The sequence below is a fragment of the Trichomycterus rosablanca genome, chromosome 9 (genome assembly GCF_030014385.1).
Source record: "Trichomycterus rosablanca isolate fTriRos1 chromosome 9, fTriRos1.hap1, whole genome shotgun sequence".
Classification (NCBI taxonomy): Eukaryota; Metazoa; Chordata; class Actinopteri; order Siluriformes; family Trichomycteridae; genus Trichomycterus; species Trichomycterus rosablanca.
Window position 1 is genome coordinate 26016424 of NC_085996.1, and position 26345 is coordinate 26042768.

Genomic DNA, 26345 nt, shown 5'->3' on the forward strand with positions numbered 1-26345 from the left:
TTATTTAGGTGGTGGGTCATTCTCAGCACTGCAATGACACTGACATGGTGGTGGTGTGTTAGTGTGTGTTGTGCTGGTATGAGTGGATCAGACACAGCGGCGCTGCTGGAGTTTTTAAATACCGTGTCCACTCACTGTCCAATCTATTAGACACTCCTGCCTAGTTGGTCCACCTTGTAGACGTAAAGTCAGAGACGATCGCTCATCTATTGCTGCTGTTTGAGCTGGTCGTCTTCTAGACCTTCATCAGTGGTCACAGAACGCTGCCCATGGGGCACTGTTGGCTGGATATTTTTGGTTGGTGGAATATTCTCAATCCAGAAGTGACAGTGAGGTGTTTAAAATCTCCATCAGCACTGCTTTGTTTTATCTACTCACACCAGCACAACACACACAGCTGATGAAATGGACAGTGAGTGTAGAAACAAGGAGGTGATTGTAATGTTACACACATAGCAATCAAGAGCTGATTAGCCTCTGAGCTGGCGCATCTGTCGACAACCTTTCAACGAGCAAAAATCAGGGCAAAAATCGTGTAGTGTGACCTTGGCATTAGGTGAATTGTAGATACAAAATTTCCTGTGATAGTGTTTGACATTGAACCTGAACTGGTGAATCATGTGTGACCTGATTCGTGATGTTTGTTCAAACAAACAAACAAATCGTGACTCAATATGGCACCTGGGTGGCTCACAAACAGAACTAAGGTGATGATAAAGGCCTAAACTAAAATCTATATTTGCAGCAAATTCATGAGTAACTTAGGTGTCATGTTCTAGTCCCTTTTTTTTGTTTTTGCAGTCACCGTACTCGCTCTCTCTCTTTCTCTCTCTGTGTTTGCCTTTCAGAGAGATAATGACTGTAATTGGACGGACTTGCAGGTTCTATGTGTGTTTCTCTCAGATAAAGCGTGCTGTGTGATTCTCTGGCGTCCGGCGACATGCTCTCTCTATTTAGAATAAAATGTTCTGCACACAATGGGAGGCGAGTGTCCAGGCCACAGCTCAGGCTTAGTGCTTCGGGTTCCAGTTCTGGCTATAAAATAGCTGTGGAAATCCTCTCTACTCAGGCTTAAGTGTGCATAATGCTTCTGTTATTACAGGCGTCCAATGTTTCCCAACAGTTAGTGAACTGTTAACAAGGCCATATTAATAAGTCATTTTCCAAAATCACTGCCCACAATCATCACCCAACTCTGCAGCCTGGATTTAAGCTTTAGCACCATCGCTCACCTTATGGGATCAGTCATTCCATAGGCACATTTATAGTCTGATACTACTGCATACTGCATACTACCATACTAAACAGTATACAAAATTACAAACCCAAATCAGAAAAAGTTGGGACGGCATGGAAAAAGCAAATAATAAAAAACAAAAAACACATTTTTTACATTTACTTTTATTTTTATTTGATTGCAGACAGGATGAACCTGAAATATTTCATGTTTTATGTGCTCAAATTCATTTTATTTATTAATAAACATTCATTCCTGCATTTCAGGTCTAAAGCATTTATCACTTTGTAATGTTGCTATTCCTTTTCACAACACTTAAAAGACGTTTTGGCACCAAGGATACCAAGCGATTTAGTGTTTCAGGTTTTATTTTGTCCCATTCTTCCTGCAAACATGTCTTAACATGTGCCACAGTACGGGGTTGTTGTTGTGGCATTTTTCCTTTCAAAATTCTCTATTGGGGACAGGTCAGGACTGCAGGCAGGCCAGTCCATTACCAGTACCCTCTTCTTCCGCAGCCATGCCTTTGTAATGTGTCCAGCATGTGGTTTTGTATTGTCTTGTTGAATAATGCATGGACGTCCCTGAAAAAGATGTCGTCTTGAAGGCAGCATGTGTTGCTCTAAGATCTCAATGTACTTTTCTGCATTAATGCTGCCATCACAGAAGTTTTTCCAAAAAAGACCTGGAATGCTGATTCATTTAAACACAATACACGTTACCACTGTGTGATGGTCCATCGTAGATACCTCCGAGCCCTGAGAAGTCGGCGCTGCTTTTGGGCACAAGGCTTCTTTTTTGCACTGTAAAGGTTTAAGTGGCATTTGTGCATGTAACTCTGTATTGTAGTGTGCGACAAAGGTTTGCTAAAATAATCCCTCAACCATGTGGTTATATCAGCTATTGTTGAGTGGTGGTTCTTGATGCAGCGTCGTCTGAGGGATGGAAGATCACAGGCGTTTAGATTAAGCTTGCACCCTTGGCTTTTACGCACTGAAATTCCTCCTGATTCCTTGAATGGTTTAATGATATTATGCACTGTAGAGGGAGAAATATGCAAATCCCTTCCAATCTTTCTTTGAGGTACATTGTTTAAAAAAAATTTTCGCACACATTTGTTGACAAACTGGAGATCCTTTGATTATCTTTGCTCATCAAAGACTCAGCCTTGCCTGGATCCTGCTTTTGTACCAAACCATGATTACAATCACTTGTTGACATCACCTGTTTGGATTCACATCATTATTTAGTTTTTTCACCTTATTACTAGCTTTAAATAGCCCCTGTCCCAACTTTTTTTGGAATGTGTTGCAGATTTGAAATGCAGGAATGAATGTTTATTAATATATGAAATGAAGTTGAGCAGATAAAACATGAAATATCTCAGGTTCATCCTGTCTGCAATCAAATGAAAGTCAAAGTAAATGTAAGAAAAACTGCATTTTTATTTTATTTGCATTGTCCATACTGTCCCAACCTTTTCCGATTCGGGGTTGTAGTTTTTCATTTTTTAGAATACTGGTTATGATAATCTAAATGATAAAGTTTACCTCATAGTCAGATTTGTGACCTAAGGTGATAATTAAAGTTGCTAATTCAACCATGATTTTACTACACTGCTCAGTTGACATGTAAATATGTTACATTTCTTCGAAAACACCAACCCACTGACACATCATTGTAACACATTACTAAACGTCTCTCTGTCTTTGTGTGTGCAGCTATTGCAGGGCGTGCTGGAGATGCAGCGTCGAGGCTAGAAGCAGTGGGCGAGTGAGAGCGAGGCAGCAGGAAAGCCCCTCTGGATGAGCCAGCTACAGGCACCCAGCCACACTGTACAGGAATAACCACTTAATATGTCAACAGAGGCCGAGCTCCAGCCTGCCGCCAGACCCAGCGTCAGAAAGGATTCCAGGAGGAGAGGTACGGGCGTGGATAACAGACATACATACAGATGGAACGACTTCTACTCTGAATTGTACTAGTTCCAGTCCTTATAGTAGAGACAGGTCACTGGTAAATATGAAAGCAATAGGGTTTAAGTTCAAGAGGGTTTATTGTTATTTCAGGTATTGAAACGTAACAATGTTCCTCCAGAACCATACAAAACACTACAATACACAAAGTGTAGATAAAAAACAAAACAGTAAATAATTACAGCAATGATCCTAAAAAACTTTATCTGTGACAACAAATATACTGCATGTTAATGCAATGCTATCTTGGATCAGAGATCATAGCATCAGAGCAAAACACACTTAAAAAAATAGGTTCAGAGTATCTGTTTAGTTCTGTGGCTGAAATATAACTTCAACTGTGCACTGCCTGGGTTTCTAAAAAGCATTTCTGTTAAACCAAGTGCAGTGTATGAATAGAAGGAGCCAAAATCAATTTGGAATTTGGTTCCGCATTGGATTCAGTACTAATTAAATAGTAGTTTAATTGTTGATTGTGTTACTAAAGCTATTAAGTATCTACACTTGAGTGCATGTCTGCACCCCAGTGGTGCAGTGTACTTTCATTACCCTTTATAAATATAATAAAATAAATCCTCCATTCAAAAAATGGTACATTTAGAGCTGGGTGGTATGACATTCGGTATATTGTCTTTGATTCCTTATACGGTATGGATTTTTCATATACTGCCATACCGTAACACAGTTAATACAACAGCTGTAAGCTTCAATATGCAGCAAATCATATAATATTGTTTGCCGCTAAAAGTGCTATGGAGCGCTGTGCAGATTAAGTAGTTAGCCAGCTAGCATTAGCATGACAGTGTTAACAGATGAGAGAGGTTTCGTCAATATGGTGAAAAAAAATAAACAGATGGAGGATGAAGATAGGAAGACCAAATATGCACCTGCCAAAGAAATGAGGCGTGTCGGCAGTTTAGAACAGACTAACACACTATGTACTGTAGGGTTTGTTGAGCCACAGCTGTTACAAACAACGACATTACGAACGCAGTAACAATACACATATGCAAGGACACGATTCCTCTATAGATAGTCGAGAAAGAAGCTTTCAGAGCAATAATTAAAACAGTGGATTCCAGGTTTGTCTTTCAAGGTGACAATACTTCATGTTAGTCGCTATTTCAACGTTATAAGCGAACTGAAAAACGTTGTTTTATTTGTTAAAGGGAGAGCTGAGGGTAATTGTGCAGTACTTTAATATTAAATAAACAATACAAATTGTATTTATTGCAACTGTTTCACACGTACTGATTCCATCATATATTGTGTCATTTTGTGGGGCTTATAGTACTCAAAACCTTCATTATATACATGTTGAAATTAAAACGTTTATATTATATGTACTTATGACAGTAGAATAAGCCACAGACATATAAAAAGTCCCAGTCATACAAAAACAAAAAACATCATACCGTGATATACCGTGAAACCGTCAGAATCTTAAAAAATACCGTGATACAAATTTTTGGTCATACCGCCCAGCCCTATGGTACATTCAAATGTATTTATTTATTTTTAGTTTTGTTTACTTTTAGATTTGTCTGCTTGGTAATCAGTGGTTATAATCTGTGCCTACTTAAATACAGTATATTAAAGCAATAAGCCACGAGAGACCGTGCGTTACTGCGATTTTATCACAGGGAAGGTTGTTTTGGCACAACGCGAAGTGGAGTGCCTAAAACGTCTTTCCCCGTGATAAAATCATAGCAGTAACGCACGGCCTCAAGTGGCTTATTGCTTTTATAAAACGGCGGTCAACATAAAATATAATAAAATACAACAATGTTCAATTTATAAATGTTTTTATTTACAAAAACACTTACAAAAAGCATTCTTCCGTGACCCCAGGTAGTTTGTTAACAGTGTTGCTAGGCACTATGAGGGCGAACATAACATTCACTTTTTCTTTTCAGTGGCGTATTAATATGAAATGATGTGATTTGGTCATAGGTGTGGGGATTTTACAACAGCTTCGAACGCGGCTCAGCCAATCAGATTTTAGGACCGGAACTATCCGTTTTATAAAGAACCTTTTGTCTTGTATTGCTGGTGCTCAGGGGCAGGTATTCAGAACTCTTAGAAATGCTTGATATCAGAAGTTAAGGTTTGAAAATTAAAATGATGCTTACTTTTATTAAATATTCTGTTCTACTCATTTTATTGTACATTCTATGTATTATTATTATTTTCATGTTGTCTGACCAAAGACAAATATGTGCAGCACCAAACGTGTCCTCTTGATAAAGTTCACTGTAATATTGACTATAGCTGTAATCCTTTTTAAATCTAATCTTGGTACTGGCGTAAAGATTGTTGGCAGGTGGCAGCTACCTTCTATTAGTAATTACTTGCTCTCTAACATGACACTATTACACCCGCTGCTAGTCCGGCCTAAATGGGTTAGAAATGCTATAACTGAACACTTCATTTAACTTGATATTCAAAGCACACTCAAGTAATGCCTATTCAGTATTGCGTTTTACACGTTTTACAACATTTATTAGTAGTAACTGGATAAAGAATTGCAGTGGGTCCAGGAGCATTCAAAACACTGACCGCACAGCATGAATTTATCCAGGACAGATCACCAGTCTATCACAACGCATCACACACTCAGATGTAACTTAGTCTCATGCTTATGGAACCAGTTTGTAATGACTTTGCTTTGTGACTAGTCTTAGACCCAATGTGTAAGAAAACATGGATTCAGATTACTCATTCTATAATAGATACAATTAGACTTCTGACAAATCTAAAGGAATTTTATGATGCCGACACCTCAACATGGACCAAATCTTAAAGGAATATTACCACACCACAAAGAAATATGGCAAAACTCCAAAAGTTAATAGTGGGTCCTTCCAAATGTAATTATAGTGTTCTATAGTGTTAGTGCAATGACTGGTAAATGAATGCCTTTTTTCATATATACAAATACAAATGTACAGTACAACTACATTCTTTTTTTGCATATCCCAGCTTGTATGGAAGTTATTGTACAGACAGGGTTAAGGGCCTTGCTCATGGGCTCAACAGTGGGTGCATACCAGAGGATAGATCTGATAGCTTAAAATAATATTTTATCACTGATTAAGAAAACATCTCTTTTAATCATTATATTTGTAATCGTTTGAAGTACATTAGGTAATAACCAATTGTAATGTCATTCTGTGGTACTTACCTTGCCTAACAACAACATGTGTCAAGTTTGTACCTATATGGCAAAAAAATAAGTGGACACCTGACAATGAGCTTCCTCACATATGCCTCCTCACAACTGTGCCTAGCGCTGCCTCAATTAGATTTTTATGTGTGTCTTTTATTAAGTCATTTTGCATTTGTGAGATCAGGCACTGATGAAAGAAAACATAACCTGGCTTGCGGTTGTGTTCCAATTTTAAGTGTTAAATAGGTTTAAGAGAAGTTTAAGAGAAGAAGGGTAATTTTTAGTATCTCTAATTAACCTGCCTGCATGTCTTTGGACTGTGGGAGGAAACCAGCACTTTCAGTCATGGGGAGAACATGCAAACTCTACACAGAAAGGACCAGGACCGCTCCACCGGGGAATCGAACCCAGGACCTTCTTGCAGTGAGGAAACAGTCCTACCCACCAAGCTACCAAGAAGCCCATATAATTTAGTTCATATTATTTATTTTTACACCTTTGAGTGTGGGTTAACACCAGAAGGTAATAATTAGGATTAGGATACGCCACAAATCATAGGGCCATATAGTGTAATTTTAGTTGACTTGAAGGGAAGGGAAGTTTTGTGTACCTTAATGTCGCATTCACACACAGACTCTCATATAACAGCAGGCTTGTTAGATTGCGTTTGCTTGTACTTAGATTTTGGACAGTACATTTTGGCCATTTGGAACTAAATTGCATCCTAATTTGGGGCATTTGCACAAATGACATAAGGGTCATGCCTAGCTAAAGTTCATTTAGAAACAACATGATGAGCTATGATGGCACTAGTTAATGACCTTCATCTATCATTTGCCACCAATTTGCAAAGATCCCCTAATGATCATGAAATGAAATTGAAACTCTAATTAGCCACTCAGTTTTCGTCAGTCGCAGTCCTGCTCCTGTGGTCTACACTGGCTCTGTGTTCATACTCAGAGGTATTTTAATCACTTCCAAATCAGTCTGGCTTTCACTCTTTTTTTAGGTGTGATGACAGGGTTACCATTCAGCTACAGAAGCAGTTGAATGACCTACCAGTGATGGTAACATTCCAGATTTTAAGGTCCAAAAAACACCTTTTTTTATTTGGCACATATACTATATTGACAAAAGTATTGGGACACTTTTTTTACTTTCTGAATTCATGTGTTTTAGGCACACAAATTGCTAATAGGTGTAATAAATCAATTATGTAGAGGGAAGTACTAAAGGCCCTTGTCTGTTCCGGCATGACTGTACCCCTGTGTACAAGCAAGATCTCTAAAGACATGAAGAAAAGCTTGGTTAAGCCCTGACATCAGCCCCATTGGCTAGCTTTGGAATGAACTGGAGCATCAATCAAGGCTTTCTTGACCAACGTCAGTGCCCAGCCATAGAAATAGTCTTTTCACATAACAGACACAAATATCCACAGACATACATCAAAATCTTGTGAGAAGTGTTTTTGCTAGGCTAGGCTGGGCTAGCCTAGGATAGGATAGAGAATAGGATATATGATTGTAATGGTTCTGTGGCGTTTGTGGGACTTACCACTCTTCCCCGACGTCACAGGCCTTACAGAGCAGTATTGAGCTAGGCCTTTAGTAAGAGGCCAGCTCGTTAGGGTGACGACCTGCAGCTGCGGCTCCCTTATTTAAGGGTACGCCGCCTGGCTGCAGGTGTCGCACCTTTTGTCTTGTTTGCTCCTTTTGTTTTGGGCACTGCGGTGTCCGTGGGGACTGCTGACGGCTCCCCCACGCTTCTTTTGTAGTTTTAGAGGTACCCCCGGTGGCATTAGGCCATCAGGGTGTGTAGACTGCAAGGTTGAGGTAATTAGCTTTTCTTTTACCTTCTTAGAAGTAGCGTGGTGCGATGTCGTGCAGTCCTCGTACTGTGTTTATTTTACCCGTTAGCATTTAGCATTAGCGGGTGAAGCCAGCCCCGTGACACGGCGCTGGTCCTCTCCCCGCTAATGTTTACCTAGCTAACCTAGCTGTGGTATTCGGCAGCCGGTGGGTGGCGTCTCGGTAAGACACTCGGTTGGTCTGCCAGCACCCCCGGTTTGAATCCGCACTAGGAGCTTGGGTAACTGTTTTGTTAACCGGTTTTCTTTACTCTGTTTTGTGTGCTTTAACAGATTGGCTCTAGCTGCGGCTGATGAAGGAGCCGTCTGTTACCCCGAACTGCGCCTGAGGCGATTTCGGGGCTTTGTAGCGTAAAACAAGTATTCTGGGATTCAGCAACCGCTGGGTGGCGACACCGCTAAGTGCGCGGCTGTCCTGCCAGCCGCCCCGGTTCGAATCCGCACCCTTTTGTGTGCTTTAACAGATTGGCTCTAGCTGCGGCTGATAACGGAGCCGTCTGTTACCTCGAACTGCGCCTGAGGCGATTTCGAGGCTTTGTAGCCGAAAATAATTGTAGCGCCTTAAGCGCATGAAGTCATCTGCTTTCCCCCGCGGCAGCAGCGCGCTGGTTACGCGCCCGGCTCTCACCCGAGCGGCCGGGGTTCGCGCCCAGCGTCCGCGCCCAGCGTCTTTTAGTTTTCTTCTTTTCTTTTTGTTGCTGCCTGCATTCCCCAGTTGAAGTCCATCGGGGTTCCTTATGTTTGTTTTTGAGTTCTGTTATGTGTGTGATGTTCTGTGTTTTTCTGTTTAATAAATAAACTTTTATTTATTTAAACCTCCGCATTTGAGTCCTTTCTCTCCCACGTGACAGAAAGGTGCGACCATTTCTGGACTCAGTGGAGGACCCCCATTCTCTCCCAATAATTTTTTTGGGGGGGCACTCCCTGGTTGCTTATAGCAACCTGGGGGAATCCCCCGGTTGCCAGTAGCAACCTGGGGGAACTGGACCGCTGGCTAGGGACCTCAGGAGAGGTCCCTTTAAGGAGGGGGTACTGTAATGGTTCTGTGGCGTTTGTGGGACTTACCACTCTTCCCCGACGTCACAGGCCTTACAGAGCAGTATTGAGCTAGGCCTTTAGTAAGAGGCCAGCTCGTTAGGGTGACGACCTGCAGCTGCGGCTCCCTTATTTAAGGGTACGCCGCCTGGCTGCAGGTGTCGCACCTTTTGTCTTGTTTGCTCCTTTTGTTTTGGGCACTGCGGTGTCCGTGGGGACTGCTGACGGCTCCCCCACGCTTCTTTTGTAGTTTTAGAGGTACCCCCGGTGGCATTAGGCCATCAGGGTGTGTAGACTGCAAGGTTGAGGTAATTAGCTTTTCTTTTACCTTCTTAGAAGTAGCGTGGTGCGATGTCGTGCAGTCCTCGTACTGTGTTTATTTTACCCGTTAGCATTTAGCATTAGCGGGTGAAGCCAGCCCCGTGACACGGCGCTGGTCCTCTCCCCGCTAATGTTTACCTAGCTAACCTAGCTGTGGTATTCGGCAGCCGGTGGGTGGCGTCTCGGTAAGACACTCGGTTGGTCTGCCAGCACCCCCGGTTCGAATCCGCACTAGGAGCTTGGGTAACTGTTTTGTTAACCGGTTTTCTTTACTCTGTTTTGTGTGCTTTAACAGATTGGCTCTAGCTGCGGCTGATGAAGGAGCCGTCTGTTACCCCGAACTGCGCCTGAGGCGATTTCGGGGCTTTGTAGCGTAAAACAAGTATTCTGGGATTCAACAACCGCTGGGTGGCGACACCGCTAAGTGCGCGGCTGTCCTGCCAGCCGCCCCGGTTCGAATCCGCACCCTTTTGTGTGCTTTAACAGATTGGCTCTAGCTGCGGCTGATAACGGAGCCGTCTGTTACCTCGAACTGCGCCTGAGGCGATTTCGAGGCTTTGTAGCCGAAAATAATTGTAGCGCCTTAAGCGCATGAAGTCATCTGCTTTCCCCTGCGGCAGCAGCGCGCTGGTTACGCGCCCGGCTCTCACCCGAGCGGCCGGGGTTCGCGCCCAGCGTCTTTTAGTTTTCTTCTTTTCTTTTTGTTGCTGCCTGCATTCCCCAGTTGAAGTCCATCGGGGTTCCTTATGTTTGTTTTTGAGTTCTGTTATGTGTGTGATGTTCTGTGTTTTTCTGTTTAATAAATAAACTTTTATTTATTTAAACCTCCGCATTTGAGTCCTTTCTCTCCCACGTGACAATGATAGGATAAACTAGGATAGGATAGAGGAGAAGACAAAGGGATGATAGGCTATAGGAAAGGATAGGCTATAGGATAGGATAGAGGATAAGACAGAGTATAGAATAGGATAGGATATAGGCCAGTATAGAGAATAGTATAGTGGATAGGATAGAGGATAGGGTAGAGAATAGTATAGTAAAGAGAATAGAAGAAGCATATAGGATAGGCAAATAGGATAGTATACATAGAGGATAGGACAGTGCAGACAATAGGATAGAGGGTAGGTGAGTATAGAGAAAAGGATAGAAAATAGGATAGAGGATAGGTGAGTATAGAGAATAGGATAGAGGATAGGATAGTATAGAAAATAGGATAGAGAATAGGACAGTGCAGACAATAAGATAGAGGATAGGTGAGTATAGAAAATAGGATAGAGGATAGAGAATAGGATAGTATAGAGAATAGGATTGTATAAATGATGGGATAATCAAGAGGATAGGATAGAGGATAGGATAAAGGATAGGGTAGTATAGAGGATAGTATAATATAGAAGATAGAATATAGAATAGGATGAAACAGGATGGTATAGATGCTAGGATAGAGAATAGGATAGTATAGGGGATAGGATGGAGAATATGATAGTATAGAGGATAGGTGAGTATAGAGAATAGGATAGAGAACAGAATAATGGATAGGATAATATAGAGGATAAGAGAGAATGTGATAGAGGATAGGATAGGATATAGAATAAGATAGAGAACAGAATAAAGGATAGTATAGTAAAGAGGATAGAACAATATAGAAGTTAAGATAAAGAATAGGATAAAGGATATGATAGTATAGAGGATAGGATAGAGGATAGGATAGTATAGAGAATAAGGTAGAGAACAGAATAAAGGATAGGATAGAGGATAGGATAATATAGAGGATAAGATAGAGAATATGATAGAGGAGAGGCTAGAATAGAGGATAGGATAATATAGAAGATAAGATAAAAATAAGATATAGGATAGGATAGAGGATAGGATAGAGGATAGGATAGAGAATGGGATAGAGAATAAGATAGAGAACAGAATAAAGGATAAGATAGTATAGAGGACAGGTTAAAGGATAGTATATAGGATAGGATAATATAGAGGATAAGATAGAGAATATGATAAAGGGTAGGATAGTATAGAGGACAGGATATAGGATAGTTCATAGGATAGGAAAACTAAACTAAACCAAGACAAGAGAACCTTTTACTATCCCATGGGTGAAATTTGCAGTGTTACAACAACTTCAAAAGTATAGCGATATAAACAATTTGTTTATGAAATTAGATGTCCAGTAAGCTCATGGTCTGGTGTATGAATACTTTTGGCGATACAGTGTAGCTAATAAAAGAGCATCCCTGTGTCTAGTCAGTGCCAGAGGGCTGATGGCAGTCTCTGTGTGAGGAATGGGATGCCCTAGGGCATGCTGTTGTCTCTTTTGTTGTAATCAAGTGCACAGTGTTGCTTTCTTGTCATGTACCACCTGTCCCTCAGTGGGCTGACACTGGTTCAGTCAGCTTCACTTTGTTGCCAAGACTCTGGAGGTCAGACTAGGACTGGCAGAGCTGAGGCTATTTACCAGATGCTCTAACACATTCAGTTCACACTAGTTCCTATTGTGTACTATTAGTTACATTGACAAACACTCCAGGTGCGAGAAAGTATGTGTTCCCTCACTAAAACAACATAAACTGTGAACAAGGGCACCAATACCAATTTTGGGGTTAATGGACTGGACTCCATATACAGGACAATTTTATTCCCAAAGCTTTTCTACTCACGGCTCATAACCTCTGTCCTTTAAAACAATGGGTTTTTTTTCATCTGCTTATTGCAATGACATAGCAGTAACAGGAAAAAAGGGAGATTTTTAATCATGCATAAATTGTCTTCAGGTTATGTCAGAACATCAGTCAGGTTAAGGTTTTGTTCATCAATAGATCTTGATTATTATTATTATTATTATTATTATTAATAATAATAATAATAATAATAAATTATTATTAAATTATTATTAAATTATTATTAAATTATTATTATTATTACTGATGTTGTTATTAATTAATTAATTTTTTTATGTATTTATTTATTTATTTTTTCCATCACATCATTGTTTAGGTCCTGATTTAGCATAGGAACTGAAACCATTAGACTTCCACCACCACACTTTGCCTTTTTGTGCTCCAACACGGCATTGTGTATTTTGACATTATCCCATATATTCACAAAATATTGCTCAAGTATATATATATATAAATATACAGTTTTGGCCGGCATGGTGGCTTGGTGGGTAGCACTGTCGCCTCAAAGCAAAGAAGGACCTGTTGCCACAAAGAACCTGGGTTTGATTCCCAGGTAAAGCAGACCGGGTACTTTCTGAGTAGACTTCTGAGTAGACTGAGCAGTCCTCACCGTTTCTGTGTGGGTTTCCTCCAGGAGCTCTGGTAAAACAGACAATGAATGAACAAATGAATGAATGAAAAAACTGTTTTTTTCACTGTTACTTCTACACTTATTGAGCATTTAAAAACAGAACATCATTGGACCCAATAGCAGACCACCAATCATTAGATTGTTTTGGGTGTTGGACCATTTTTAGCATAGCAGTAACACAGGCATCATAGTGTTGTTGCAGTGTTCTAAAAACAGCAGCATGGCAGAGGTATTTAACCACTGTGCCCACTTAACTGGCCATCTATGATACAAGCCAACATTGTTGAGGCCCTTCATCAATAGTCAGATTTTAAACACAGGACCACTTCTTTTTACCAGCCTCTGACTCTTGCAGAGAGCTCCAATACAATAGAGGATTACGCTATGCCTTCTATATTCTATCACCACTCTTGATCCTCTCTTCCAGACAGTAGAAGTCACTGTTACAACAGCAAGGACGAATCCCCCCAACTGGCCTCCACATCTTCTGACACGTTTATGTGCCCAATTAGTCTGGTGGCACCACTGCAACTCAAACTCAGGTCTCTGTAGTGATGGGTTAGTGCCATCCAAGCGCCTGCCAGGTGCCTCCCTTGATCAATAGTCAGATTTTAAACACAGGACCACTTCTTTTTACCAGCCAGCTCCTACTCTTACAAAGAGCTCCAACACAGAGGATTGGAGAATTACGCTAAGCTCTCTATATGCTACCACCACTTTTGATTTTCTCTTCCATACAGTAGGAGTCACAGTTACATCAGCTAGGAGGAATCCCCCCAACTGGTCTTCTGGCACTTTTATGTGCCCAATTAGTCTGTTGGCACCACTGTGACTCAAGCTCAAGTCTCTGTAGCGATGGGTTAGTGCCACCCAAGCACCTGTCAAGTAGTGATGGGAATTCCGGCTCTTTTTAGAGAGCCGGTTCTTTTGGCTCAGCTCACTAAAAAGAGCCGGCTCTTTCGGCTCCAAAGTGGCTCCTTAGATTTTTTTGTTGCTTAAATTAATTAATTGCCAAATTACATGTAAAATGAATTACTAATGTAAAAACATTGTATCAAATGTTCATTATTTAAATGGCTTTATTTATATACTCAACATGGAACAGAGTGTTACAACAATAAATTATAAAATACAAAAACAAAGACCCATCTCAATTAGTCAAAAAGGTCTGATTGTGTATATTATTTCTAAATTTCATCTAGAGTGAAACAACACAACATCAACAAAGCAACACACTATAAATTATAAATGAAAATGTGCAAAACAAAAAGAAAAAGCAGCATTCAGGTGACAGTATTTGTAAGTCTTTAGCAAAGATTGGCATTAAGAAAAACCAGGGAGCTCATCTTTAAGGGGTCGATCCTGTTTCTCCTTTCTGTTATGATCTGCCCTGTTTAGGAAAAGATTCTCTCAGGCAGATGTTGCTACAATACACAGTCTATGTGCCATCACATGTATAAGATGTGGGTAGACTGAACGCTTGGTCTCCCACCAGCTCAGTGGGTCTGTACTTCTCTGTAAAAGAGGTTCCTCGTGTCCAAACTTTACTATGTTTCCTGTCACTCATTTTCCTCACATTTCCAGCGTGTAATGTCTGGCTATGTAAAGCGCCATGTAAAACTTCATCAAGTTCTCTCTCTCTCTCTCTCTCTCCTGTTCGTGTGCTCGCTGTGTGTGTGTGTGTGTGTAACCCCTCCCCTCCTGCTCAGTGTAAACACACAAACGCCACCACGAATCTTGACCAATCACGTGCTGCTTTAACAGAAAAACAAATGAAAAAAAAAAAACCCGAATCGGCTCCCAATCAGGAGCCGGATCCCGTCGTTCACTTTAAAGAGCCGGCTCTTAGAGCCGGATCGTTCGCGACCGACCCATCACTACTGTCAAGTGACAAATGAAAAGAAAAAGATCTTACAAAAGTGTCTTTGAAAGGTGTTTGGCCACTGTCAGCTGTCAGAACTGCTTCAGTACACAATTATATAAGTCTCTGGGATGAGTTCTGTAGGAATGGAACTTTGTTCTTTTGATGTTGAGCTGTTAGTCAGTGGGGGAGAGCAGGGGGTACTGGCATAAAGTAGGAGTGGATTAGCCACAGGATTAAGATGTTTACACTGATAATGTAATGAGCTTAAATAAACGTGTATTGTGTTTCAGTGACCTTTCTTAAGGAAACAAGATATACAGTATATATATATATATATACTGTATATATATATATATATATATACATATACAGTGAGGAAAATAAGTTTTTGATCCCCTGCTGATTTTGTAAGTTTACCCCCTTACAAAGACTTGAACAGTCTATAATTTTTATGGAAGGTTTATTTTAACAGAGAGAGACAGAATATCAACAAAAAATCCAGAAAAAAAACATGAAATAAAAGTTATAAATTAATTTATATATATTTATAATATATATATATATTACTGTAATAAACAATAATAAACAATACACAGTTGTACTGTACTGTACATAAAAAACACATCACATTTCAGTACAGTACGTGTGCTGTACCATATACCATAACACATTTCTTCTTTATTTTATAAAATTCATCTACCAGAAACAACAATAACTCATATTTCTCTATTATTTCCTTCTTTATTTCAATAGTGTTGTATTTTGTAGATGTAACTGCACGAAAGAAAGATTACTTTACTCAGCCGACTTCCTTCTTCTCTCTCAATCACTGTCACCTCTGTCTGATACACAGTGAAACCTACTGGCAGGAGTAATTATACAACAAATAGTAAAATATTTTTTTCACTTTCACTCTCAACACTACTCTTTTGGGCCATTTTAATATAAAATTTTATTTTACGAAATATAAAGACAACACCGAAAAAAACACTCACTGTATATATATATATATAGAGAGAGAGACGGTTGGAGTCAACTTGTTCGTGACGTAACGTGTTTCGTGAATTTCGGTTCGTAATCCGAAATTTGTTCATACGTTAAGTTAAAAAAGATCGTTCGTAACCCAAAATGTTCGTATGGTAAACCGTTTGTAACTCAAGGGTTTACTGTACATATATATATATATATATATATATATATATATATATATATATATATATATATTGTAATTTAATTCTTTAATTTATTCATTCATTATTCATTCATTAATGCAGGCTTTCATTTTTTGTCACTTATTTCGATGCAAAAATATAATTACCCATATATTTCTTTAATACCTGTTTTTCACAGATAATGTAATTGCAATGTAATAGTTCACCTTTCATATTTAACTGCTTTCCCTCCTATTCAACATCTGTGTCCTGGTGTCTCTAAGGAAACATCAATCAAAATTGGCAGCAACGGTGGTTGCTAATGACTTTGACCTGCATCACTATTCCCATGGAAACCAACCCTGTCTCAACCAGCTTATAAAAACAGCTGCCTCCATCCCCATAGAAATGATTATGATGCAACCTTTTTTAACCTTCTGGTGTGAAAAGTAAAGTCACCGTATTGCTGCTAATGTCATGACTGTCATGTGTATCTGCCACTTCACTTTTCTACTTCAATGTTCTCTGTGCCAGGTCATTAATACACTTTTTTCTCATTGATAACACCAGAATTGCAGTTATTAAAATATAATATGCTTTTGATTTACTACATTAGTCATATACACACTATAACATATAGGAGCACTTTGTAGTTCTACAATTACTGACTGTAGTCCATCTATTTCTTTACATACTTTTTTAGCCTGCTTTCACCCTGTTCTTCAATGGTCAGGACCACCACAGAGCAGGTATTATTTAGGTGGTGGATGATTCTCAGCACTGCAGTGACAATGACATGGTGGTGGTGTGTTAGTGTGTGTTGTGCTGGTATGAGTGGATCAGACACAGCAGAGCTTCAATAGCAGCCTCTGTTGGCGGTTTGAGGCGCCTGCAGGAGAGATGGACGATTTACAGATAGCATTGTGTGACTCACAGAAAAGTAGTGGCCTGTGGAGGTGCATGTCAGAGGGGGCATTTGATAATCTGTGATTCTGCTTGGTCAGGGCAGGGGTGTTGCAGACGGTTATTAGATGGTTATTAGTCTTAGAGACATATTAGTCTTTCATCACACATTAAAAGACATATTATTAATTAATATTATTGACTAGGCTTAAACCCTGGCAGTCTGTGAGTCCATGTCTGTGTAATACTCAGTGACGTCCAGTTTAAGCTTCCACTTTGACAGCCATTTGGCCGATGATGGCACACACACACACACACACACACACACACACACGGGTGTGACAGATGCATGCGAGACTGCTTTCAAACATGTCATGAAATTAATTGAGGTATAATGAATGAGCATTTCATGTGTGTCCACATCCCTGAGGTCTGTAGAAAGCGGGCTGAATCTTTTTGCTCTTGGGGCTGAATTTAATGAATATGAATGTCATTGATGCACATTGAAATGTAAAAGAGGTGAAAGCAGACAAGAATGCTCGAAGATGCGCTGCGACTAATAAACCAGGGGTGAAAAACAGCTCTGCTGAGCCTCCCGATTTCTCTTTCCTATATTACAAGATGTTCTATAATGCCTAGTTAACACTACACGATTTATGCCCTGACTGATCGGCACTAGATTTGCCAGCTCGGGAGCAACTTAACCGAAGAGAGATATCTAGCATGTCAAATATCTGGATCTGAGTTGCCCGACTGGCAATGAGTGCTATGTCGAACAGCCAATGAGAACGCAAGATACGGTGTGAGGGGAAACGCAGGGGAGGGGATGTAAAAAGGTGGGACGGGGCATAATATCGTATATATCAGAATACATCAGCACACACACAAGTTTTACAGTATTTCTAACCTTATTGTTCTCTACAAAACATAACACCAACGCTGCATTGCAAAAAATATTTATTAACCTCCAACTCACTAGAACAATCCATGCCGTTCATGTAGCCAAATCCACTCAGATTCATTAATTTTTTTCTCCTTGATTTTACGCTACACATCAGCGCACAAACTTTGATCGCTCGCTACTTGTTATATTATATATTTTTTTTATTTATGCATTTTCTCCCCTTTTTCTCCCCTTTAGCGCGTCCAATTGCCCGATTGCGTCATGCTTCCTCTCCACCAATGCCGATCCCCACTATGATTGAGGAGAACGAAGCTAACCCACGCCCCCTCCGACATGTGGTCAGCATGTCGTATGCATCTTATCACCTACACTTTGACGAGTGCAGTGCAGCTCAGCACTGTGTACGGAGAGACACACCCTGACAGCACTCTTTTCTCATCTCTGTGCAGGCGCCATCCATCAGCCAGCAGAGGTCGCAATTGCACCAGCCATGAGAGAGACCCTATCCGGCTTAATCCCACCCATATCTGAACAACAGGCCAATCGTTGTTCATGTGGCCGCTCAACCTAGCCGGCAGGCAGAGCTGAGATTCGATACGATGTATTCGAGATCCCAGCTCTGGTTCCAGCGTGTGTTTTTACCGCTGCGCCACCTGAGCGGCCATTGCTCGCTACTTGTTGATTCATCATTAAACCTTTTGTCACTTTTCGCGTTTGTTTTCGTGACAAAACGTAGTTTGGGAGACCAGAGAAGCTCGCCTGCGATTCCAGTTGGTTGGAGAGGCTCATTCTCTCTCTTTTCTGTCCTTTTCTGAAGTCATGAAAACAGGTACTTCACCGTGTGTTTCCCTCCTACACTTGTAGCGGTTTGTAATTGAGCCGAGCATGTCTGCCACTGAGGTCACTCCTGCCCACAATGTCTCTTCTTAATTAAAATGCCATTTAATTTATGTGCTGTCAACACTCTGATTACACACTGGGGCCAAGGTGCAGAGGAAACAATTTAATTGTATGTTTTGTATCTTGTTCTTTAACCTTGACGTTTATTTTAATTGCAGCAGATTGTCCAGCATGACCTTCCTTTAGGGTGCTGTAATTAGAATTTAAAGGCTCAGAGGAGGAAAGATCCTGGATGAGTGATTATGTATCTACTGCTATTTCTCAATTGGAGTCTCATTCAGTCAAGAGGGGCTCTAGAGCTGAGTGTGATCTGAAGAGCCTAGTGTTCCCACACACAGGTGCTGTATGCCGTTTAAACGGTAACACTTTCATGTGTGGTTTGCTCATGGTTTGACACTGTCCTTTAATCAAGCTGGATCAGGATGTTTGATCAGAATTTGTTTTGGAAGCTTAAAACGTATATATAAACGTATAAACGTATAAGCTTAAAATGTAATATATATTGATCAGTCATAACATTAAAACCACCTCCTTGTTTTTACACACATTGTGCATTTTATCAGCTCCACTTACCATATAGAAGCACTGTGTAGTTCTACAATTACTGACTGTAGTCTATCTGTTTCTCTGCATGCTTTGTTAGCCCCTTTTCACGCTGTTCTTCAATGGTCAGGACTCTCCCAGGACCACTACAGAGTAGGTATTATTTGGGTGGTGGGTCATTCTCAGCACTGCAGTGACACTGACATGGTGGTGGTGTGTTAGTGTGTGTTGTGCTGGTATGAGTGGATAAGACACAGCAATGCTGCTGGAGTTTTTAAACACCTCACCAAAAATATCCAGCCAATAGCGCCCCGTGGGCAGCGTCCTGTGACCACTGATGAAGGTCTAGAAGATGACCAACTCAAACAGCAGCAATAGATGAGTGATCATCTCTGACTTTACATCTACAAGGTGGACCAACTAGGTAGGAGTGTCTAATAGAGTGGACAGTGAGTGGACACGGTATTTAAAAGCTCCAGCAGTGCTGCTGTGTCTGATCCACTCATACCAGCACAACACACACTAACACACCACCACACAGTGTGAACATTTTTAGGAATAAAAACTAACAAACGTATAAATGTTTGTTTTTTTCTCGTTTTCTACAAATACACTTTTTTAAAACTTGTGCATCTGGCTTTGTCAGAATTTTTGCTTGGGGGCCAATACTTTTTTTTCTCAGGTATGTCTATAGCTATGGATTTGGCCTGACCTCAACCACATTGAACATCTTCTTTAGATTCCCACAGACACACTGCAAGGTTTTGTGGAGGCCTTTTTAAAAGCCTGGGAGTCAAGATTGTCAAGATTGTTGCTTAGGCGTCATGGTATTTTTCTTAGGTGTGCCTATGGCTTTTGTAATTCTAATTATTTAATGCTTATAATAATAATAATTATTATTATTAACTCACTCACTTTTTCAACCGCTTATCCAATCAGGAGCGCTTATCCAATCAGCTGGAGCCACACAGTAACACCCTGGCCGGGGCGCCAGTCCATCGCAGGGCACACGCACACACACACATATTTTTGGACTGTGGGAGGAAACCGGAGCTCCCGGGGGAAACCCATGCAGACACGGGGAGGACATGCAACTCCACACAGAAAGGACCCGGACCGCCCCGCCTGGGGATCGAACCCAGGACCTTCTTGCTGTGAGGCGACAGTGCTACCCACCGAGCCACCGTGCCGCCTTATTATTATTAACATTAATATTAATAATAATATGAATAATATTAATAATAATAACAACAATAATAATATTAATAATGTTCATATTATTATTATTAATAATAATAATAACAATAACAACAATAATAATAATAATAATAATAATAATAATAATAATAATAATAAAAATAATATTATTTATTTATTTTTGTTTAGGATTTTAGATTATTTGTTTTACTTTATTAATGAAAAAAACATTCTATTGGCAGCCCTGCCATGAATTTATTTTAATTATTGTATTTTGTCTTCTGTTGAGACTGCATTAATTTTTTTTAAATTGCTTTAATTTGTTTAAATATTGGGCCATTTGGATACCATCACTGTCACAGTGAATTGTGAAATACATCTGTACAGATAACAAAAAAAATGTAGAGCAGCAGCACATTTTTGCTGATCGACTTAAAGAGCTTAGATCAGATGAAGTGGCTGATACCTTCACATTGTAAAGTGTTATAAATCCACATTCCGTCAGCTAACCTTTGTACTGTAATCTGTAAAAGCCTAACAGCTCTCGAGGAGACCTTTAGCACCAGTGTTTGTGTAACTGCATTATTATGATATGCACAGAAGGTCTCACATTTAAAAAAACGCAAACAATAAAAGGGTAAAAAAACAGTCTGCAATTTCCTGCAGGAAGCTTTATGTCATTCCATCAGACCTCAGTTCTAGCCACTTCTCTCTCTCATATCTTTCTCTCCTCCGTCGTAATTAAACAAACATTTGCGTCTGATTTCTCACTCTGAATATCAGGAATAATTACAGCACTTTGCAACACAGCCTGCTGAGATGGGTAAGCAAATATTACACTGTGGAATCATCGTGTGTGTGTGTGTGTGTGTGTGTAAGAGTGTGTGTGTGAACAGGCAGGTTTTCCTTTCTGTGTTCGTGATTTATAACCATTGTCTTTTTCTGTGACTGGATCACATTTAAAATGTTACAAATGTTATTACTTTGATATATTTCGTGTAGAATAAAAATAAAGTATGATGGGTGAAAAATACACTTTAGGGCCCAAGGGATTTGAGTACGTCTATATAGGATCTTGTTATACACCTTATTCCAAAACGACGTGTGTTCATACAGTGTTTCATCCTTTGCAGCTATAACAACTTTTACCCTTCACACTTCTTGAAGGGTTTTTGGTCTGAATATAACAAGGAAAGAACAAGATGTTTGGTGTGTGTCTGTAGAAACGCATTCGAATGGTGTTTAATGGGGTTAAGAGGATGGCACAGTGGCTCAGTGGGTAGCACTGTCGCCTCACAGCAAGAATGTCCTGGGTTTGATTTCCAGGTGGAGCTGTCTGGGTCCTTTCTGTGTGGAGTTTGTATGTTCTCCCTGTGTCTGTGTGGGTTTCCTCCCACAGTCCAAAGACATGCAAGTGAGGTGAATTAGAGATACAAAATTTGTTTGATGTTAAACTTGTGAACTGATGAATCTTGTGTAACCAGTGACTACCGTTTCTGTCATGAGTGTAACCAAAGTGTTTAAAACATTTGTGGCCTAGCAGTTAAGGTACTGGACTAGTAATCCAAAGGTTGCTGGTTCAAGCCCCACCACTGCCAGGTTGCCACTGTTGGGCCCTTGAGCAAGGCCCTTAACCCTCAATTGCTTAGACAATATACTGTCGCAGTACTGTAAGTCGCTTTGGATACAAGTGTCTGCTAAATGCTGAAAATGTAAATGTAAACATGACGTTAAAATACTAATAAAATCAGGTCAGGGCTCTGTCATGCTGGAACAGAAAAGGTCCTTACCCAAATTGTTGCCACAAAGTCAGAACACTTAACCAATTTCGATAATTAGGAGGGGTGTCTACATTATTTTGGATGTATTGCTACCCTCACCAGAACAAAAAATTTCAATTATACATACGGCAACTTCAATCAATCATTTGATGGTGTAAAATTCTATGCTGTCTTAAATTATGGCATAGCCTGTTAATTCGTCATTAATAATTATGATTAACTTAAACTGATGACTTCTTTGTGTACATATAAATATGTCTACTTTGACCCCGCCCAGTAAAACCTACTTATCACAGTGGTCATCAGACAAGACCGAAAACAGTGCCGTGAACGGAGTCTATAGAGGTCTGTAATAGGGTAGTGGTAGCTCAGTGGTTGAGGATCAAGCCTCACAACTGCCAGGTTGCCACTGTTACATATTCTAGAACATTTTCCACTGTTCTAGATGCCACTGTTTTATTGTCTAGAAACCACTGTATTATTTTCTAGATGCCACTGTTTAATATTCTAGATGCCATTGTTCCATAAATGTAGAACATGTTGCACTGTTCTAGATACCACTGTTCCATATTTTAGATGCCACTGTTTTATATTCTAGATGCCACTGTTTCATAAATCTAGAACATGTTCCACTGTGCTAGATGCCACTGTTTCATAAATCTAGAACATGTTCCACTGTGCCAGATGCCACTGTTTCATAAATCTAGAACATGTTCCACTGTGCTAGATGCCACTGTTTCATAAATCTAGAACATGTTCCACTGTGCTAGATGCCACTGTTTCATAAATCTAGAACATGTTCCACTGTGCTAGATGCCACTGTTTCATAAATCTAGAACATGTTCCACTGTGCTAGATGCCACTGTTTCATAAATCTAGAACATGTTCCACTGTGCCAGATGCCACTGTTTCATAAATCTAGAACATGTTCCACTGTGCTAGATGCCACTGTTTCATAAATCTAGAACATGTTCCACTGTGCTAGATGCCACTGTTTCATAAATCTAGAACATGTTCCATTGTGCCAGATGCCACTGTTTCATAAATCTAGAACATGTTCCACTGTGCTAGATGCCACTGTTTCATAAATCTAGAACATGTTCCACTGTGCTAAACGCCACTGTTTCATAAATCTAGAACATGTTCCACTGTGCTAGATGCCACTGTTTCATAAATCTAGAACATGGCCCACTGTGCCAGATGCCACTGTTTCATAAATCTAGAACATGTTCCACTGTGCTAGATGCCACTGTTTCATAAATCTATAACATGTTCCACTGTGCTAGACGCCACTGTTTCATAAATCTAAAACATGTTCCACTGTGCTAGATGCCACTGTTTCATAAATCTAGAACATGGCCCACTGTGCTAGACGCCACTGTTCCATAATTCTAGAACATGTTCCACTGTGCTAGACGGCACTGTTCCATAAACCTAAAACATGTTGCAGTGTTCTAGATGTCACTGTTCCATAAATCTAGAACATGTTCCATTGTTTTAGATGCCAATGTTTCATATAATTTGAACAGATGCTTACAAACTAACCTTTTTTAATATGGGCAGAGTAAGGTTACCAGCTAGAGAGAAACATAACCATTGACCCTGACTGGCAGCAAGTTGCTGATGTTGCTTGCGGCTTGTCTCTTGCGGGCATAATAATGTGCTCCTGCTGTCACTCGTGGGGGTGGCACTGACCAGTGATTGCTTGTGGGTAAAATGAATGTAATAGACTCAATAATGTTTACATTATGATGTTCCTGTTTACAGTTCTTATTGTGTTAATATGCATAATATGAGGTGTGGACAAAAAAGTTTGGTGAATGTTACAGTAAAAACAACAAAACAGAATATACATAAAAGGGACCTTTATTGACCTACAAAGTAATACACATCAGACACAACACAAAAACCCCACCCCCTTTTTATTCCAGTCTTTACCCCCACCCAGCACACTAGTGGCCAATTTTGTCTGCTGCAGGCATTACTAATTGTGCCTGCTAGGGGCGCCCAGCCAACCGGTGGCAGAGCTGAGATTCGAACTCAGGAGTTCAGAATTCCAGCACTGGTGTGCTTGCTCAATATCCCACTGCCCCATCTGGGCGCCCCAACTTTTTTTTTTTTGCATTTTGTTTATGCATTTTCTCCCTTTTTCTCCCGACTTTATCATGCCTAATTGCATGATTGCATCATGCTTCCTCTCCACTGATGCCGATCCGTGGTCTGATTTAGGAGAACGAAGCTATCCCACACCCCCTCTGACACGTGTGCAGCAGCCGAATGCATCTTTTCACTCGCACTAGGCAAGTACATATGCGGATCAGCTTTGTGTCCAGAGAGACACATCCTGACGCACTCTTTGCCCGTGTCTGTGCAGACGCCATTAATTAGCCAGCAGAGGTCATAATTGCAGCAGCCATGAGAGAGTCCCTATCTGGCTTTTTCCTCCCTGAACAACAAGCCAACCGTTGTTTATATAGCCATCCAGCCCAGCCGAGTTTCGAACCGATGAGTTTGAAATGTCAGCTCTGGTGTGCTAGTGTGTTTTACTGCTGCACCACCTGAGTGACTTATGTTTTTTAATATGCATTTTTAATTCCTTTTTCTCCTTTCTCTCCCAATTTAGCATAGCCAATTACACTGTATTATTGCCTCGGACCCTAATAGTGCTCGACAATGTTTTTTTTGTTCTCTTTTTTGCTATTTTATTTATTCTTTTTTGCTATTTTTATTTATCCACCACACTGGTGTGCTTGCGAAATATTCAGCTACACCACCTGGCCACCCAGAATTTGTTTTTTAAATGAATAACACCCAAACTTCTCTGGAAATAAGGTTTGTATATTTTTTATTTATTTATTTCTGACTTTGAATTCAATTGAAACCAAACACAAACACCAAGATATATCATGTTCCAATGATTTAGCCACTGAAAAAGAACAGTACATTAATATATGACGTCCAGAATAGTTAGCTCATGCAGGTCTGTAGTGTGTTTGATAAGACCATGACTTGCAGTTTGAGCTGTGTGTTTAAGCTGACCTGACTATTTTACATCTGTGTAATTAGATCAGCCTCATTGAGTCTTGTCTCATAAGGAAAATTGAGTGGGCAGCAAAAAGAAATCACCCTACACTGGAACACTCGGTGCATGTTGGAATATGAGGATATAAGATCATGTCATATTAGTCATATTAAAAAAATAATAACTTATACAATTATGTTTATTTAAAATAATTTAGTGTTAACTGCATTTCTTTTGTGATCATGTGAACTAATATTATTGAAATTACTACTTGTGCTGTTGGAGTAGTCCCTAGCCTCCAGGTCAAAATGGGATTCTAATAAGAAACTGTAGGCCTCAATATGGCTCGGTGGGTAGCACTGTCACCTCACAGCAAGGTCCTGGGTTTGATTCCCAGGTGGAGCAGTTTGGGTCCTTTCTGTGTGGAGTTTGCATGTTCGCCCTGTGTCTGCGTCGGCTTTCTTCTGCAGTCCGAAAACATGCAGGTTAATTGGAGATACAAAATTTCCCCTATATATGGGTGTGTGCATGTTTGTGGTGACCTGTCCAGGGTGTTTCCTACCTTTCGCCCCACAAAATCAACCCACTGCGACCGTGAATAGGATAAAGCTGTGGTAAAACATACAATGAATGAATGAGATTTGAACTTGGATTTCAACTGTGGTGGGCTAGTGCATTACCTGAGTGCCCTAGCTTTCATAAATGTAACTTATTATGGTTTGACAAAAACAAGGTCAAAATTAAGCTCCTACTTACACTGATCAGGCATAACATTAAAACCACCTCCTTGTTTTTACACACACTGTCCATTTTATCAGCTCCACTTACCATATAGAACCACTTTGTAGTTCTATAATTACTGACTGTTGTCCATCTGTTTCTCTGCATGCTTTGTTAGCCCCCTTTCATGCTGTTCTTCAATGGTCAGGACTCTCCCAGGACCACTACAGAGTAGGTATTATTTGGGTGGTGGGTCATTCTCAGCACTGCAGTGACACTGACATGGTGGTGGTGTGTTAGTGTGTGTTGTGCTGGTATGAGTGGATCAGACACAGCAATGCTGATGGAGTTAAACACCTCACTGTCACTGCTGGACTGAGTATAGTCCACCAACCAAAAACATCTAGCCAACAGCGCCCCATGGGCAGCGTCTAGACCAACTCAAA

At 40.3% G+C, this 26345-nt stretch overlaps 1 protein-coding gene across 4 annotated transcripts in view; it reads left to right on the top strand.

Moving 5' to 3' along the window:
* dab1a (DAB adaptor protein 1a) overlaps nucleotides 1–26345 on the top strand; it is a 254109-nt gene that overhangs the window by 84515 nt on the left and 143249 nt on the right. For all 4 annotated transcript variants that reach the window (XM_063001305.1, XM_063001302.1, XM_063001303.1 and 1 more), the window contains exon 2: nucleotides 2959–3160. In XM_063001305.1, coding sequence (XP_062857375.1) covers nucleotides 3094–3160 — 67 coding nt within the window. In that variant the 5' untranslated portion in view covers nucleotides 2959–3093. The remainder of the gene's footprint in view (nucleotides 1–2958; nucleotides 3161–26345) is intronic.